The sequence below is a fragment of the Cydia splendana genome, chromosome Z (genome assembly GCF_910591565.1).
Source record: "Cydia splendana chromosome Z, ilCydSple1.2, whole genome shotgun sequence".
In the NCBI taxonomy this organism is placed as follows: Eukaryota; Metazoa; Arthropoda; class Insecta; order Lepidoptera; family Tortricidae; genus Cydia; species Cydia splendana.
This window is the reverse complement of record NC_085987.1, coordinates 1,659,767-1,677,213: the sequence shown is the minus strand read 5'-3', so window position 1 is coordinate 1,677,213 and position 17,447 is coordinate 1,659,767. Positions and strand designations below refer to the sequence as shown.

Below are 17,447 nucleotides of genomic sequence, written 5' to 3'. Positions count from 1 at the left end.
ACTGAAAGTAAATGTCATGTCATGTACTAGAGAAAAGAAAGTGACCAAATCCACGAAATCAAAATAAAAATAATCTGTTTAATATTGTACTCGATTCCTAACAAATTCCTTAAAATCTGTTTGTTAGACACTTTTTTATTTAAGATGTATGTATTTATAAAATAGTTTAAAAATACATAATAGAAATGTTCTCACGCGTCGCGAAACTTCTATCAGTTTGTAGACCTTTTGTTTGTATGCGCGCGCGCGCATCAGTCACCGCTGCGTTTCCGCGTTGGCGGCACGCCAGGGGTAGACACGTACATTGTAACACCCGAAAGCTTTGAACCGAGTTTAGAACTAAAAGTAATAGGCTACTTTCATGTACAAATAATTTAATTTCAGTATTTTGTACCTTGTCACAGTGACCAGTGGCGGATTTGCAGTCCTTGCCGCCCTAGGCCCCAAGCCTTGTAGTACTTGTAGTACTAGCCGCCCCTTACTCAGCACCCATAATATAGACTGGCGCCCCCAATATCTAGCCGCCCTAGGCCCGGGCCCACTGGGCCTTAAGGGAAATCCGCCACTACATTGACAATCAATATGAAAGTCGTTATGGACGTCACACCTACGTGTCACTGTGACAAGGTACGAAATGGTACCTAATATGGTTGTCTAGCCTGTGGGTACGTTGTTTCTAACCTACATTGCGTTATCAACTTGAACGTTTCTGACGTTGTTCCTACCTTGACCCTCATGTTGTTCTGCATGGCATTCCGGAGGGCGGAGAGGGGGCCCTGGACAGTTTCCTCCCGTGTCAGCACGTTCCGCCCCTGTTTCCTCTCGGGTCGAACGGTCACTGTAAAGAGACACGGTATTAACATTCGTATAGCAATATAACAACAACACCCTTAAAGGCGCCCACAGATTACCAGTTCGCCGGAAGATATCGGCCTGTCAGTTAAACGCAACATTTGACAGCGCCCGAACAACTGACAGACTGCCATCGTCCGGCGAACTGGTAATCTGTGGGCCCCTTAAGAGGATAATAAATATAATTGAAATTGGAGGAAAGTGGATGACCGCTTCTGCTTACAAACGTAGTCCTCATTTTCCTCTCTAAAACAATAGGTACCTACAATACAAGTACTCTTTATTGCACACCTCAATAAAAGAAAACAATGCAAAAGAAAACAGAAATAATAGCAGAGCTAAACAACGGGCAGTCTTATCGCTAAATACTTTTACAAAATTTGATGTAAGTAATAAGTATGTTAATTATAGTTATATTCTTCGTTAGATTTTTTCAATTTATTAATTATTATAAGAGTTAGGAGCAATTGAAAAATTGTATGAAGTTTTTTTTCGCTCCTAAGTCTTATAATAAACGAAAAATCGAAATAAGTCAAACGACCCCTTCGTTTGACTTTAATATACAATAGCTATGGTTAATATACAATAAATTGTGTAAAGATATTTTCCATAACGTCCAAATCTAGGGAGGAAAACGGGGACTACGTTTGTATGGAGCAGCGGTCGTCCACTATCCTCTTAAGATGACATGACTTTAATTTCAGTCACTCGTGCCATTCGCTTTTTATAGTGGCCTATATTTAGTTATATCCCATTATTTTCATTATAACGACCGGCCGTACACCATTGATTCTATTGAATAACGAAAATAAGTCGCGCATTTACATAAAAATTACGACTAATTTTCGTTATCAATGTAATTATTAAATTGTGTGCAATTAAATTAGCACCTTAATCAGGTATAGATATCTTGATTTTCACCGATAATAACATTACAAATCACTAAAAAGCATTAACTACGCTATGGGATAAAGAAGAAAAAACCTTTATAAAAATACAAGTTTCTTGACACAAGTATCTCGATACTTAAAAAGAGACACCAACTAGCACACTGTAAAACTGTTTGGTTTGCTGAATAAAATATATTTTATTTTATTTTTTATTTTATTTAATTAAGTCACTTTAGCCGTATAGAAACCGAGATGGTTTTCGGCACTGACATGACTTCCTAACAAAAATACACAATCGCCATAAATTTTTAATGTAGCAACGGTAGCCATCGTAATTTCTCATGTACATTAAAACATTAATGTTGTAACGTAACTAGAAGGCATTGCACCCGGTCTATTTCTGCCGTGACATAGTATCGCATCTGTACAAACACACGTCACACCTGTAACCATAGTTCATTTAAGGTTATATTGATCGGGTATTGCTACATACATATATATAGAGATATGTCATTGACCGCATTTTTAATTAAGATAAGGGACATAATAAACATAATAATACTTTTCCAAAATATAAAACTTGTCAGGAGAGGCGTTGTGACAGTTGTGACTGATTTAGTCAAAATAAAAATGTCTACATTTTTATTTATAACTTCTTTTGTACATAATTAGTTTCCTTTCCATAAAATGATAAATTCCGTAAAAAACTATGTCTCTCTCTCTCTCTCTCTCTCTCTCTCTGTTTAGCGGTTGAAGCGTGAAGAGATAACAGACATACAGAGTTAATTTCGCATTTATAATAAGGGATTTCCGCAACTCGACGACTGGCGTGGCGTGGCGTCGGGGTGGCAAGTTCCACCAGCCAATCCTATCAAACCTTTAATGTTGAGTAGGACTTCGAGGAGATCGGACATCCAAGATGTATTGCCCTATATGGAGCCTCTGCGCTGCATTCGAGCACCGCATGGGAAGCTAGCTGTATCTTCTGCCTCCATACTCTCCATGCTATCTCGGCATAGGTGATCGTCTGTTTCACCTGAATTAAAAAGATGTTCGTTAAATGGCCCACGACCTGTTGACACTGGTTAGTATCCTCAATCGAACCTTAATACCGAGTTGAAGGAGCGACTTAGTGAGTCGTCTGTTGATGCCGGGCATGGCCTATTTGACCTGTCGGCATCCAGCCTGGTTTAGCCAGTGTCCTGTGTATAGTGTAATACACAGTAGGGAATTAGGGATATATGACTAGTATCCGCTACTGAAGAGTTGTTTGGATGAAATCGCTCTTTTGAGCCTATAGTCTGCCTATGCCTAATTTTAATACATTTTATATTAAAATTATTTGATGGTGAATACTGACGGCGGACTACTTAAAGAACTATAAACCAAATCTACGCAAATAAATAAATGTATGACTATTTTTCGTTAAGCAATACACCAATACACCAAATATGTACACTTGTGTGACTATTTTTCATTATACAATGGCACCAGATATAAAATTCCTTATACAAAAAATGGAAATGCTATGTAAAACGGCAAAATCCCTTATCACTAGTCTAGACTCTGGGTCAAACGCTATTTTTAAAGAACCACTCGTAATCAGGGGCATTATATTAATTTCTTACCGAGCACTCAATGCTCATACAAACCAATATGAATACAATGATTTCAAAAAAAATACATACCTAGTCAAGGACTTTAATTCGTTTACAATTGATTTGCATTATAACGAAACCTTATATGTATGTACTTATAAATGTATCACTTTTTAGTGTGCGAATTAATTTTTAATAAGGCCTATGTGCATAGAAATTAACCTCTTGAAGTATTTTTACGTTCGCTACTAAAATAAATCTTTCAAATACGACCGGTTCGTTGACTTTCTGAAAACAGTCAACACATGCTTGACTACCAGACAAGACAACCCACTTAATTCCATTGTTTTACATTATTAATAGTATGACTAATTTTCGTTAAATAAATGACATAATTTCATAATGTATGTACAGCTAAATTACTTTACACAAACTACCTAATCATCATAATAAAGGTTCAGGTCAGGACTGTCAGGAGGGTTAAGAGAAAGAGTTTATTTCGCTCGGGGCAAAAGAAACGGTATGAGAAAAGTCCTACCTACCTAAGTGTTCATCTTACCCCACCTAACCTTACGTACACTACACTACAGTACATATGTGTCCGTCAGTTCTGCCTAAAAGATGTGTCTGGCTTACAAATCTGTCAAAGCGAGAATTAGATACAGATATGGTCGCAGACAAATCTCGCGTCTCGAACTTTCTGCCAGACACATCTGCACGTTGTCGGTTACTATAAGAAATGGACTCACGCGCACCAATCCGATCAAACGGGCAGGTTCTTTGACTCTCCGAATGCGCTCAAACTCAAAGTCGAGACCCATAGATAACCCACCCTATTTTTATTCTATTCGTCATTGTTTACACGAACGGTATGACTTTATCGTGCTAAACGTAGACGCTATTAGGTAGTGGAGAAAACTTTGCATCGACCTGAATGGAACAATGTGAGGGAGTCTCATGGACCCGGGTTCGAATCCCGATCAGGGCATTTATTTGTGTGTTTATCAGGAATATTTGTTTTGATGTTACGGATATTTTCTATGTACCTAAGTTTGTATTTTACCTATAAGGTAAACGTGCTAGTGCTCGACATGCTAATGCCCAATAGATGACACCATGCTGTCACCTCTATTGACAATGACTTAAGTTTCAAGATGATATGTACTGGGACCGCGTCGAGCACCAGTACGTTTACCTACCTTATAACTTATAAGTATGTATAGCGTCGCCTAGTACAAGTTTTGCTTAGTTTGGGGCTAGGTTGATCTGTGTAAGATTGTCCCCAGATATACATATCCCAACAAAAACATAAATGTGAAATGAGAGCCAAGTTCAATATTAAGAATAATTGTCGTTGTTGACTCGCTGACAAAAGAATTGAGATCTATATGAGTGCCAAGTTCTGTGTTGTGTAGAAAATCCTGAAATTATAAAGGATTTGTCTTGGCTAGTTTTTACGTATAGGCTAATTTTCTAAAATTTGGTTTGTTGGTAAAAACTAGCCAAGTCAAATCCTTTATAATTTCAGGATTTTCTACACAGCACAGAACTTGGCACTCATATAGATCTCAATTCTTTTGTCAGCGAGTCAACAACGACAAATATTCTTAATATTGAACTTGGCTCTCATTTCACATTTATGTTTTTGTTGGGATATCATTACTTTTTGTACAGAAATTACTATAGTAGGTATTTATCATAAAAGCAGTTTGCCTAAGCTGAAAAGGAGACCCTCGCTAACGCGCGGTCAATTGTTAAAAAGTTTCAGTTTTCAGATATTTTTCTTTTTTTATTCGCCTAATAGTCTACCTTCATGCCAAATATCAAGTTTCTAAGCGATCTAGAAGTGGGTTAGGTTTTTGGTCTATAAGTATTACCTAATTATTTTTTTTACATCTAAATATCAATAATTTCCCGTTTTCAGATTTTTCCCTCTATATAAACCTAATAGTCTACCTTGATGCCAAATATCATTCTAAGATAAGATTTCTAAGTCATCTAGTAGTGGATTAGGTTTTTGGTTCTTAAGAATTATTTTTTTTTCCATCGAAATATCAATCATTTCCAGTTTACAGATTTTTCCCTCTATATACACCTAATAGTCTACTTTGACGCCAAATATCAAGTTTCTAAGTGATCTAGAAGAGGGGTTAGGTTTTTGGTATATAAGTATCAATTATTTTTTTCCATCGAAATATCAATAATTTCCAGTTTTCAGATTTTTCCCTCTATATACACCTAATAGTCTACCTTGATGCCAAATATCAAGTTTCTAAGTCATCTAGAAGTGGGTTAGGTTTTTGGTCTATAAGTATTAATTATCTTTTTTCCATCGAAATCTCAATAATTCCCAGTTTTCAGATTTTTCCCTCTATATACACCTAATAGTCTACCTTGATGCCAAATATCAAGTTTCTAAGTGATCTAGAAGTGGGTTAGGTTTTTGGTCTATAAGTATCAATTATTTTTTTTCCCTCGAAATATCAATAATTTCCAGTTTTCAGATTTTTTCCTCTATATACACCTAATAGTCTACCTTGATGCCAAATATCAAGTTTCTAAGTCATCTAGAAGTGGGTTAGGTTTTTGGTCTATAAGTATTATAAAAATAAAAATAAAAAAATAAAAATAAATATTAGGGGACATCTTACACAGATCAAACCTAGCCCCAAACTAAGCAAGGCTTGTACTATGGGTACTAGGCGACGAATTAATTATCTTTTTTCCATCGAAATCTCAATAATTCCCAGTTTTCAGATTTTTCTTTCTATATACACCTAATAGTCTACCTTCATGCCAAATATCAAGTTTCTAAGTGATCTAGAAGTGGGTTAGGTTTTTGGTCTATAAGTATCAATTATTTTTTTTCCCTCGAAATATCAATAATTTCCAGTTTTCAGATTTTTTCCTCTATATACACCTAATAGTCTACCTTAGTGCCAAATATCAAGTTTCTAAGTGATCTAGAAGTGGGTTAGATTTTTGGTCTATAAGTATTAATTATTTTTTGTCCATCGGAATATCAATAATTTCCACTTTTTAGATTTTTTCCTCTATATACACCTAATAGTCTACCTTGATGCCAAATTTCAAGTTTCTAGGTCACCTGGAAGTGGGTTAGGTTTATGATCTATATGTCAGTCAGTCACAAAAATGCCGGTTTTTAAACGTTAATTTATCAGTAACTGTTTGAGCTACGGTTATGAAGTTTTGTATTTTGGACAAGCTAAGGGGCTTGAATACATGTGCCAAATTTCATTTGTGTAGGTTAAGTAGGTTTCAAGTTGTCAAGGGGTCAAAAGTAGCTCGAAATGGTTCGTGTAATATTACACACGGTTGCTGCGTCGCCAGTTCCTTTTTCTTTGAACTTGGCTGGACACGCTACCGCGTGTCTAGATACATATTTAAAACGTCATATTTCCATGGAAATTAGATATTATTGATGACATTGCCACAATTTATCATTGCAAAGTTAGCTTGGTCCAACTCTAGGTAGCACTATGATTTAATAGCCGTTGTAGAAAATACAATTTTATTGAAGGTACTTACCAAGTTTATGTACGAGGCTTTGGCCAATGTACCTACCCGTACACAGACCTATTTAATATTATATAACTTATTAAACCTACCTACCTGATTTCCAGGGACCAAGCATCCTAAATCCTAAGCCAGGTCGAAAACTTGCTATGTGCAAAGTTGTGCGTGAAAACAAACATTTTACATACATAAATCCTCATAGAAGTAGGTACTTTCCAAACTTCGATAAAGTTAGCTTTTCCAATATTAGTTCTTAGGCATAAAATGCACATAATAACTTACCTATCTGAATAACTTGTAAATGCTGGCACTATCCATGATTTTCGTTAATAAAGTACTGCAATAGCTTCTCCAAATTTTAAGTACTACGATGTCTCTTGTGGAAAAGTAGCAAGGGAAGTATTTTCATGAAAACTTAAATATAAACATAGATAGGTACTTCGGATGTCGTGTCGCTTCCGATTCAGGACGTAGGCTTAAGAAAAGCTATTTCAAATACTTAAAAAATATACGCATAATAAAAAAAAAAATACTAAAAAAACATGTATTTTATAAGCCACCCTGACTAAAAAGTACCAGGCCCCCATAACCCGAAAGGGTCACACCTAGCAACAGCCCATTAAAAATAGCGACGCGCATAAATCTATGCAGCTACCAAGGCATGGCCGAGCGAAATACTTTCACTGGTCGGGCGCTGACCGCGGACGGGTCGTCGCCCCCGCCCGTGCCATTCAGAAAACGCTGTTTACGCAGATGCCCGAGTGAGTTGCGTCACTTCCGCGGGTTGCGCGCGACGCGCGGACGCGCTTTTCGCGAAATCGCGGCGGCGTTTGACAAGTTTTTTCTTAATTTAATTTTTGCGATGACAATATTTGATTTTATTTTGGTTATTGTTGATATACTCTAGCAAACGCACTTTGTTAGTAGAAAAAACGCGAAATTCAAATTTTCTATGGGAAGACTATTATAGTTGTGCCGTTTTCGAGAACGTTCTCAATTTAATATGAGTAATATTCACTATACAAAAGGGAGAATATTCTCGAGAACGGCAAAACTCTAGGGAGGACAACCCTTCGCGCTTACTTTTTAAGATTTCCGCCTTTTTTCTATTGACTGAAATAGCATACCAAACTATACTATACTTAAGCGTCTCGTGTTCATCTTGAGGCGTTTTGCTCGCTGGCAAGATTTATATATTTTTTTAAGTATGTATAAACGGTCGAGCAGATATTGTCAGTAGAAAAAGGCGGCAAATTTAAAAAATGTAGGCGCGAAGGGATATCGTCTCATAGAAAATTTGAATTTTGCGCCTTTTTCTACTGACAAGATTTGCTTGACCGTCTATATCTACAAAAATATCGCGCCTCTTTCAAATTTTTCGTTTATATATTTTGACGCAGGCAACATTCATTTGAATTGTTCGAACACTTTTATTTTAGTTGCATAATGTCTAATTTGTAAAATAAAATCGCGTCTCATCTTTCCTATTTCACGCTGCCCTTATTTTTGAGATAGTTTTTGGCGCGCTTTTTGCAATGCGCAATCTTAATGACATAAAAGACAACCGCATAAGCAATTTTTTACGCTTTTTTGTGCTATAAGAAATAAGAATAATCAATTTTATTTTATAACACATAACTAATATAATTATTAATCAAAGCAAGAAAACTAACAAGCTAAACGTCTATCGTGGCTGGGAAAAAGCATAAACTTTGCTTTACGCTAAAACTAACTTTATCGCAACGTCATACGGTCTCTTATCGTCAAACGTCACATGTAAAGGTGTCGTTGCACCGTCGCACGCGCCGATAACACGCACATTAGCTGAAGTTTATACATTTTAGAACTTATCACAAAAGATTAAGGTTGCAATTTGTGTAACTAATTTTGAATATAAAAAGAAATGCAATATTAAAATTGTAAAACTTGTTTGCCACCGGAGTTGTAAAAAAAATAGCTTGAATTATAAAACATAGATCATAGAATTTATAGACAATCTTATATCGTCCTAGACCTAAACTGAGCTAGAGAGTCTAGAGACTAATATTGTTTAATGAATTGCAGATTTAAGCTCCATTTAGACGGTTCAAGAACTTGCATGCAAAATTCAATACATTGCTAACTACAGAGTACAATGAATTCAGTCAATCGACCAAATGACCAGTAATAGGGACCATCATTCGAGGCAACTGTCGTATCGTAACGTTTATAATATATATAAATATCTGGGAGACCGAGCTTTGCTCGGAAAACATATAAAAACTCAAAAAAGGCGCGTTTTCCCAGAAATAAGGCCTAGCTAGATCGATTTTTTGGCCCCGAAAACCCCCATATACCATATTTCATCGAAATCTTTAGAGCCGTTTCTGAGATCCCCGAAATCTAAATACACGGTGTAACACGAGGAAACCGAATAATTTTAACAGCGTATTCCTGATCATATTTAGAGACAAAAATGTCCTATAAACTTTTTTGAAATTCGCCTAGTTTCAGATATAAGTAATATTAATTTAAAAAAAAAAACATTTTTTTTTACATAGTGTAAAAGGCCTTTTTGATGGTGATGTTGCTGCTATGGGAAGTAGTCTAAATATCCTTATTGATAGATGTCAAAAAGTGACAAGTAACACTTTGCAAAAAGTAGGTTTTACGAAAAAAAAAATGTAAAAATCAATTTTAAGCTACAAGTTTACCAATAACATTTATTTTTTATGTACAAATACATTAAAAAAATTGAAAAAGCAATTAAAATTATTCGTTTTCCTCATGTTACACCGTGTATTAAATAAACAAGAATTGCTCGTTTAATGCCGGCTGTACACTCTCGGCGAGACACCCCGAGACAGGCCGAGAGCGAGTGTGTACAGACTGCTCTCGTCTTGTCTCGGTCTTCCTTGTCTCGTCTCGTCGTTCCCCGATAGCGGTCGGTTTTTTGCGGCCGAGTCAAAGGGTCTCGCTGCTCCCGCGAGGGCAGCGAGGTAGGGCATGTACACAACTACACATTCATTGTTAAAACAGAAACAACAAAACAACAAAAACCTATGAACAAATTGGGGGTAGACGTCACAAATGTAAATTACCACCACACGTATGTTAAATAATATTATCAATAATTACCCGGTGTGCTTCTGTAAAATCGCGTTTTGGTGATCAGCCGTTAAAATGTGGTCCAACAAGGCTGAATTGCAGTTTTTTTAATTTTACCAAATGGAACCAGTCCTACCTATGGAACCCAAAAGATGTGAAACATAAAGATAAGCAATGTATCTACGATGCTTGGGTCCGAATAAGTGAGCTAATTGATTTGGATTCTTTTGCGGTGCATTAGTAACCACCCACCACCTCCTTCTTCTCCATAGCTTAGTATTTTTTTTTTATGATATACGCCTAAATTATTATAGTAGCTAGCAGCACAGAGGCAAATCGCAGCAACAGTTTCTATGTCCATCGTGGCGGGCATCCGCGGTTTAAATGATTCAACGAGCGTGTACAGCCGGCATAACTTTTTAGTAGATAAAGTCTGTTTTACAGGGTTCTGTACCTCAAAATGAAAAAAACGGAATCCTTATAGGTACGGAACCCCAAAAATAAACTAGAATAAATCCCTCAACCTAGCTAGATCGATTTTTCGCCCCATAAAACCCCCATATAGCAATTTTCATCGAAATCGTTAGAGCCGTTTCCAAGATCCCCGAAATACATATATAAATAAATACGTATACAAGAATTCGCTGGCCCAATATTACAGGGTTGTTACATATTCAAGATAGTTGAAATTCGACTTAATGTTACTATGACAATGTTCAAATTTCAGTTCGATAAAAGTGAAACATAGAACCCTGTAATATTGGGCCAGCGAATTGCTTAAAGGTATTATAAGATATCTAAAAATAGGTATTAGTTTTAGTTTTGTAGGTAGTTTTAATTTTAGGTTATCTTTTATTGTAATAAGTTTGATATTAATTATGTTTATGGTTTTAAATAAAAATCTAAAAATTCATTTCTTACAGAAACTCATTACAGGGTGACTCGTAACATAAGAACTAGTCCTAACCGAACATAGATACAACATTACTTTATTTTTAACATTTTAACGAATATAGTATAGAAATTTGATTTTTTTTTTTTATAATTTGGTGAAGTCCAAACTACTGTTAGGCCTTACTTGAATACAGAATGATTAGAAATTTTGAGTTTCATCCTCTAGCGTCCCACGGCGTCTAATACTAGTGCAAAATCGTCCAATGATCTTAAATCATGTTTTTTTAATTTTTTTACTAATTACGCGAGGGGTTTTTGAGAATGTTTTGGAATAATTTTACATTTTTTCATGGCTTTATATGTATAGAAGAATTGTGTCAGATTTTGGCATAGGTAGGTATTTAAGTCTAGAAACATGTTTAACTTTAAATTAATCTGATTCTCTAAATTTTTTACACAATTTTTTGCCCAAAATCCCCTCTTACGCAATTAATGGACCTCCTTTGCAAAAGTCGGCCAAAAAGGTATCTGATCACTGAACAGGCACTCTAGCGCCTTGACAATAGCGTGTTCAGATATTTGTGAGCACCTCGGCCGCTCCGGTGTATCTGACGGCGACTGACCAACATAACACACACATATGTTCGTATTCGCGACCTACTGCACAGTTGCATAACCGCCTACGGCTGTTGCCGTCCCTCTCGCACCCTGGACCATCGGTCAATGACCCGGGAATAGGAATAATAGTCTTGGAATTCTTAAATCTTGGTAACGCCAAATATATGTGGCGTTTTAGGTAAAAGCGTTGTCTGCACCCCCAGTGTACATAAATTACATTCGATAGCGTGACGGACGAACGCCATTGCGTAAGTGTCATTTTGTTTGGAATTTTAAACAGCGCGCCAAGCGGGGCGATTTGGAAACTCAAAATCCCGTACAAAATGACACTTAACGCAATCGCGTACATCACGTAACGCTATCGAATGAAATTTACACTAGGGATACTGTTGTCAATAATGTATGGGATTTTTTTAAGAACTGAGGGTCAAAAAAGACTTTTGACCTCTAGTATGCGTGTGCCAAACGGCTAAACTGTACATCGATTTGCGGTTATTTTTGAGTACACATTCCACTACAAATTCTGATCTGAACCCTTAGTGTACATATATTTCATTAGATAGCCTGACAAGCGTTCGCATTTGCGTGCATTATGTTATGTCTACATATTTTTGTATCGGATTTTGAACAGCGCGCTAAGCGGGACGTTTTGTAAACTTAAAATCCCATACAAAACAACACTTAAAGGGGCCCACTAATTAACATTCCGCCGGACGGTATCGGCCTGTCAGTTGTTCGGAACTGTCAAAATTTTGTTCTAACTGACAGGCCGATACCGTCCGGCGGACTGTTAATCAGTGGGCCCCTTAACGCAATCGCGTACGTCACGTCGCGCTATCGAATGAAATTTACACTAGTGGTATAGACCCCAACATTTTATTAGAAGGTTAGTCAGAAAGTCGCGAAAGTCTAGGTCTTGCGGAATTTAGACTTCGAACACTGGATAACACGCGATACTTTCTAACGCTTTGATAACAGGTTTTCAGACTAAAATCGAAATTTTATAAATTGATCATGACATTCATGACTCATGACTGTGTCAGGAGGGGTCGAACCTGGGTTCCATTTCGGGGCAAGATTTAAATGTGATGAATGAAATCACGTTTTTGCCCATGCTGAAATGGAGACGCTTCGCGTTCGTTCGGTCAATAGACTAGTTTCATAATTTAACCTTTTAACCATTAAAGAATGTTTCAGAGCGTGCTCGTGTCGCCGGCGGTACGAAGTTACACGAAGTTTTGTCTTATTTATCAGACCGCGGCGAAATGAGCCCGATTTTGTTTCTTATATATCAGTCTACGGCGGTCAAAAGGTTAAACTGAAACGGAACGTAATAGGGTGTACTTAGGGCGTCAACTAGCTGGCGCGGGCAGGGGTGCGAAACTCCTGACTTCGGCCAAACTCGGCTCTTCTCGGCTCAGCATTGCTCCGAGCAATTATTAGGGTTGGCACTACTTGACTTCCTTTTCCGTGCACGACCACAGATAAGATAATCACTTGATTTTTGACAACCCTAAATTGCCGAAAGGGATAGTGCCATATATTAGAAAGGGATAGTATGATTCGACCCTGAACCGCTGTCAAACTTCGGTTTTGTAGGAAGTTTCCTTTCTGTACGGTGTACTATTATTTATTCTGTGGCGCGGGTGCGGACGCACGCACGCGTGTTCACCAATAAGCCGTTGCTCTTAATATTTTTCGTTAACCCGCTCACCCGCTCCGTGCAGCTAGAAACGTCAGTCCAGATAATAAAAGAGCTAGTTTTATTATCTGGACTGACGTTTCGAACGTGACATTACGTGGTCGCTGGTCGCAGTCCCGTATCAGTTTAAATTATGATTTATGACTTTTATGAGTGAATATCGTGTAAGAATTTGCACTAAAATAAAAAGTTGATCTTCTAAAATAATTAGAGTCCGTCTAAGGCTGCGTTTCCACCAGAGATGTGCGAGGGTGCGTAGCAAGGGTTCGTTATTAAGAACCAATGGAATCACTTCATTTACCCTCGCTCAGCTCCAGCCCTTTCTATTGGTTCTTAACAACACATCCCTCGATACCCATCCTCGCACATATCTGGTTGTAACGCAGCCTTCGCTTTGTCCGACTTTATATCTCGTGAAAGCAAAATCATGTAAGTATAACGAGTAGTCCCATTTTAAAAATGGAACGGCCTAAGACGGAACAATGGTACACAAATAGCGTTAATTGTTCAGGAATAGACAATTATAGAGTTTCACAAGCGCAGCTGCACTTTCCAGCCTTCCTTTATGGTTGGTTATCTAACTTGTGATTGTTTATGGTCGGTACAGTCGGCCTCAAAATATTAATAACCACTGTGCTAGTAAAATGTGCTCACAAGGAACTCGATTTAAGAGTGAATTGCAAAAAATATGGACGTAATTAAGCGCAGTTAAGAAGCTGTGATTTAGTCTTAACTTAACACATTCACTGCCCCCGACGCACATGTGCGTCCACCGTCATACAAGTTGTAATTAAAACTATATACTCAGAAGCACTACCACCAGTTTTAACATTGACATATTCACTCACGTTTAAGTAACTTACTTTCTATGCATCTCGCTCGTACTCGCATATTAGTGCAAGCGAGATGTATAGAAAGTAATTTACGTAGACGCGAGTTAATCTGTCAATGTCAAAACTGGTGGTAGCCGTACAGGTTTAGAGTCCCTTAAAGCTGTGAAAAATCAAGTTTCTAAGTTAACGTAATAAAAGATACCGCCGTTTATGCCGCAAAACAAAACCGTTTATATGCCGACAACATATTACAGGGAAAAATCAGAAAACTGTCAATTTAAAAATAAAAAATAAAACAAATTAGTAAAATTTGTATGGAACCCTCGGTGGGCGAGTCCGACTCGTGACTCTTATGAGATACGGAACCCCAAAAATAAACTAGAATAAATCCCTCAACCTAGCTAGATCGATTTTTCGCCCCATAAAACCCCCATATAGCAATTTTCATCGAAATCGTTAGAGCCGTTTCCAAGATCCCCGAAATATATATATAAATAAATACGTATACAAGAATTCGCTGGCCCAATATTACAGGGTTCTATGTTACATATTCAAGATAGTTGAAATTCGACTTAATGTTACTATGACAATGTTCAAATTTCAGTTCGATAAAAGTGAAACATAGCACCCTGTAATATTGGGCCAGCGAATTGCTTAAAGGTATAAGATATCTAAAAATTCATTTCTTACAGAAACTCATTACAGGGTGACTCATAACATAAGGACTAGTCCTAACCGAACATAGATACAACATTACTTTATTTTTAACATTTTAACGAATATAGTATAGAAATTTGTTTTTTTTTTATAATTTGGTGAAGTCCAAACTACTGTTAGGCCTTACTTGAATACAGAATGATTAGAAATTTTGAGTTTCATCCTCTAGCGTCCCACGGCGTCTAATACTAGTGCAAAATCGTCCAATGATCTTAAATCATGTTTTTTTATTTTTTTTACTAATTACGCGAGGGGTTTTTGAGAATGTTTTGGAATATTTTTACATTTTTTCATGGCTTTATATGTATAGAAGAATTGTGTCAGATATTGGCATAGGTAGGTATTTAAGTCTAGAAACATGTTTAACTTTAAATTAATCTGATTCTCTAAATTTTTTACACAATTTTTTGCCCAAAATCCCCTCTTACGCAATTAATGGACCTCCTTTGCAAAAGTCGGCTAAAAAGGTATCTGATCACTGAACAGGCACTCTAGCGCCTTGACAATAGCGTGTTCAGATATTTGTGAGCACCTCGGCCGCTCCGGTGTATCTGACGGCGACTGACCAACATAACACACACATATGTTCGTATTCGCGACCTACTGCACAGTTGCATAACCGCCTACGGCTGTTGCCGTCCCTCTCGCACCCTGGACCATCGGTCAATGACCCGGGAATAGGAATAATAGTCTTGGAATTCTTAAATCTTGGGAACGCCAAATATATGTGGCGTTTTAGGTAAAAGCGTTGTCTGCACCCCCAGTGTACATAAATTACATTCGATAGCGTGACGGACGAACGCCATTGCGTAAGTGTCATTTTGTTTGGGATTTTAAACAGCGCGCCAGGCGGGGCGTTTTGGAAACTCAAAATCCCGTACAAAATGACACTTAACGCAACCGCGTACATCACGTAACGCTATCGAATGAAATTTACACTAGGGGTACTGTTGTCAATAATGTATGGGATGTTTTTAAGAACTGAGGGTCAAAAAAGACTTTTGACCTCTAGTATGCGTGTGCCAAACGGCTAAACTGTACATCGATTTGCGGTCATTTTTGAGTACACATTCCACTACAAATTCTGATCTGAACCCTTAGTGTACATATATTTCATTAGATAGCCTGACAAGCGTTCGCATTTGCGTGCATTATGTTATGTCTACATATTTTTGTATCGGATTTTGAACAGCGCGCTAAGCGGGACGTTTTGTAAACTTAAAATCCCATACAAAACAACACTTAAAGGGGCCCACTGATTAACAGTCCGCCGGACGGTATCGGCCTGTCAGTTGTTCGGAACTGTCAAAATTTTGTTCTAACTGACAGGCCGATACCGTCCGGCGGACTGTTAATCAGTGGGCCCCTTAACGCAATCGCGTACGTCATGTCGCGCTATCGAATGAAATGTACACTAGTGGTATAGACCCCAACATTTTATTAGAAGGTTAGTCAGAAAGTCGCGAAAGTCTAGGTCTTGCGGAATTTAGACTTCGAACACTGGATAACACGCGATACTTTCTAACGCTTTGATAACTGGTTTTCAGACTAAAATCGAAATTTTATAAATTGATCATGACATTCATGACTCATGACTGTGTCAGGAGGGGTCGAACCTGGGTTCCATTTCGGGGCAAGATTTAAATGTGATGAATGAAATCACATTTTTGCCCATGCTGAAATGGAGACGCTTCGCGTTCGTTCGGTCAATAGACTAGTTTCATAATTTAACCTTTTAACCATTAAAGAATGTTTCAGAGCGTGCTCGTGTCGCCGGCGGTACGAAGTTACACGAAGTTTTGTCTTATTTATCAGACCGCGGCGAAATGAGCCCGATTTTGTTTCTTATATATCAGTCTACGGCGGTTAAAAGGTTAAACTGAAACGGAACGTAATAGGGTGTACTTAGGGCGTCAACTAGCTGGCGCGGGCAGGGGTGCGAAACTCCTGACTTCGGCCAAACTCGGCTCTTCTCGGCTCAGCATTGCTCCGAGCAATTATTAGGGTTGGCACCACTTGACTTCCTTTTCCGTGCACGACCACAGATAAGATAATCACTTGATTTTTGACAACCCTAAATTGCCGAAAGGGATAGTGCCATATATTAGAAAGGGATAGTATGATTCGACCCTGAACCGCTGTCAAACTTCGGTTTTGTAGGAAGTTTCCTTTCTGTACGGTGTACTATTATTTATTCTGTGGCGCGGGTGCGGACGCACGCACGCGGGTGGCATTTTAGGTAAAATCTGTCGCACGCGTGTTCACCAATAAGCCGTTGCTCTTAATATTTTTCGTTAACCCGCTCACCCGCTCCGTGCAGCTAGAAACGTCAGTCCAGATAATAAAAGAGCTAGTTTTATTATCTGGACTGACGTTTCGAACGTGACATTACGTGGTCGCTGGTCGCAGTCCCGTATCAGTTTAAATTATGATTTATGACTTTTATGAGTGAATATCGTGTAAGAATTTGCACTAAAATAAAAAGTTGATCTTCTAAAATAATTAGAGTCCGTCTAAGGCTGCGTTTCCACCAGAGATGTGCGAGGGTGCGTAGCAAGGGTTCGTTATTAAGAACCAATGGAATCACTTCATTTACCCTCGCTCAGCTCCAGCCCTTTCTATTGGTTCTTAACAACACATCCCTCGATACCCATCCTCGCACATATCTGGTTGTAACGCAGCCTTCGCTTTGTCCGACTTTATATCTCGTGAAAGCAAA

General features: G+C 37.9%; 2 protein-coding genes across 2 annotated transcripts in view; one reads left to right on the top strand and one right to left on the bottom strand.

Annotated features, from left to right (window-relative positions):
* The window catches only part of LOC134804354 (ecdysone-induced protein 74EF), a 309,467-nt gene that overhangs the window by 106,318 nt on the left and 185,702 nt on the right, over positions 1-17,447 (top strand). The gene's annotated exons all lie outside the window — the stretch shown is intronic.
* Positions 1-17,447, bottom strand: part of LOC134804373 (U7 snRNA-associated Sm-like protein LSm11) — a 72,627-nt gene that overhangs the window by 47,360 nt on the left and 7,820 nt on the right. The window contains exon 2 of the mRNA XM_063777408.1: positions 726-838. Within this exon, the coding sequence (XP_063633478.1) occupies positions 726-838 (113 nt within the window). The remainder of the gene's footprint in view (positions 1-725; positions 839-17,447) is intronic.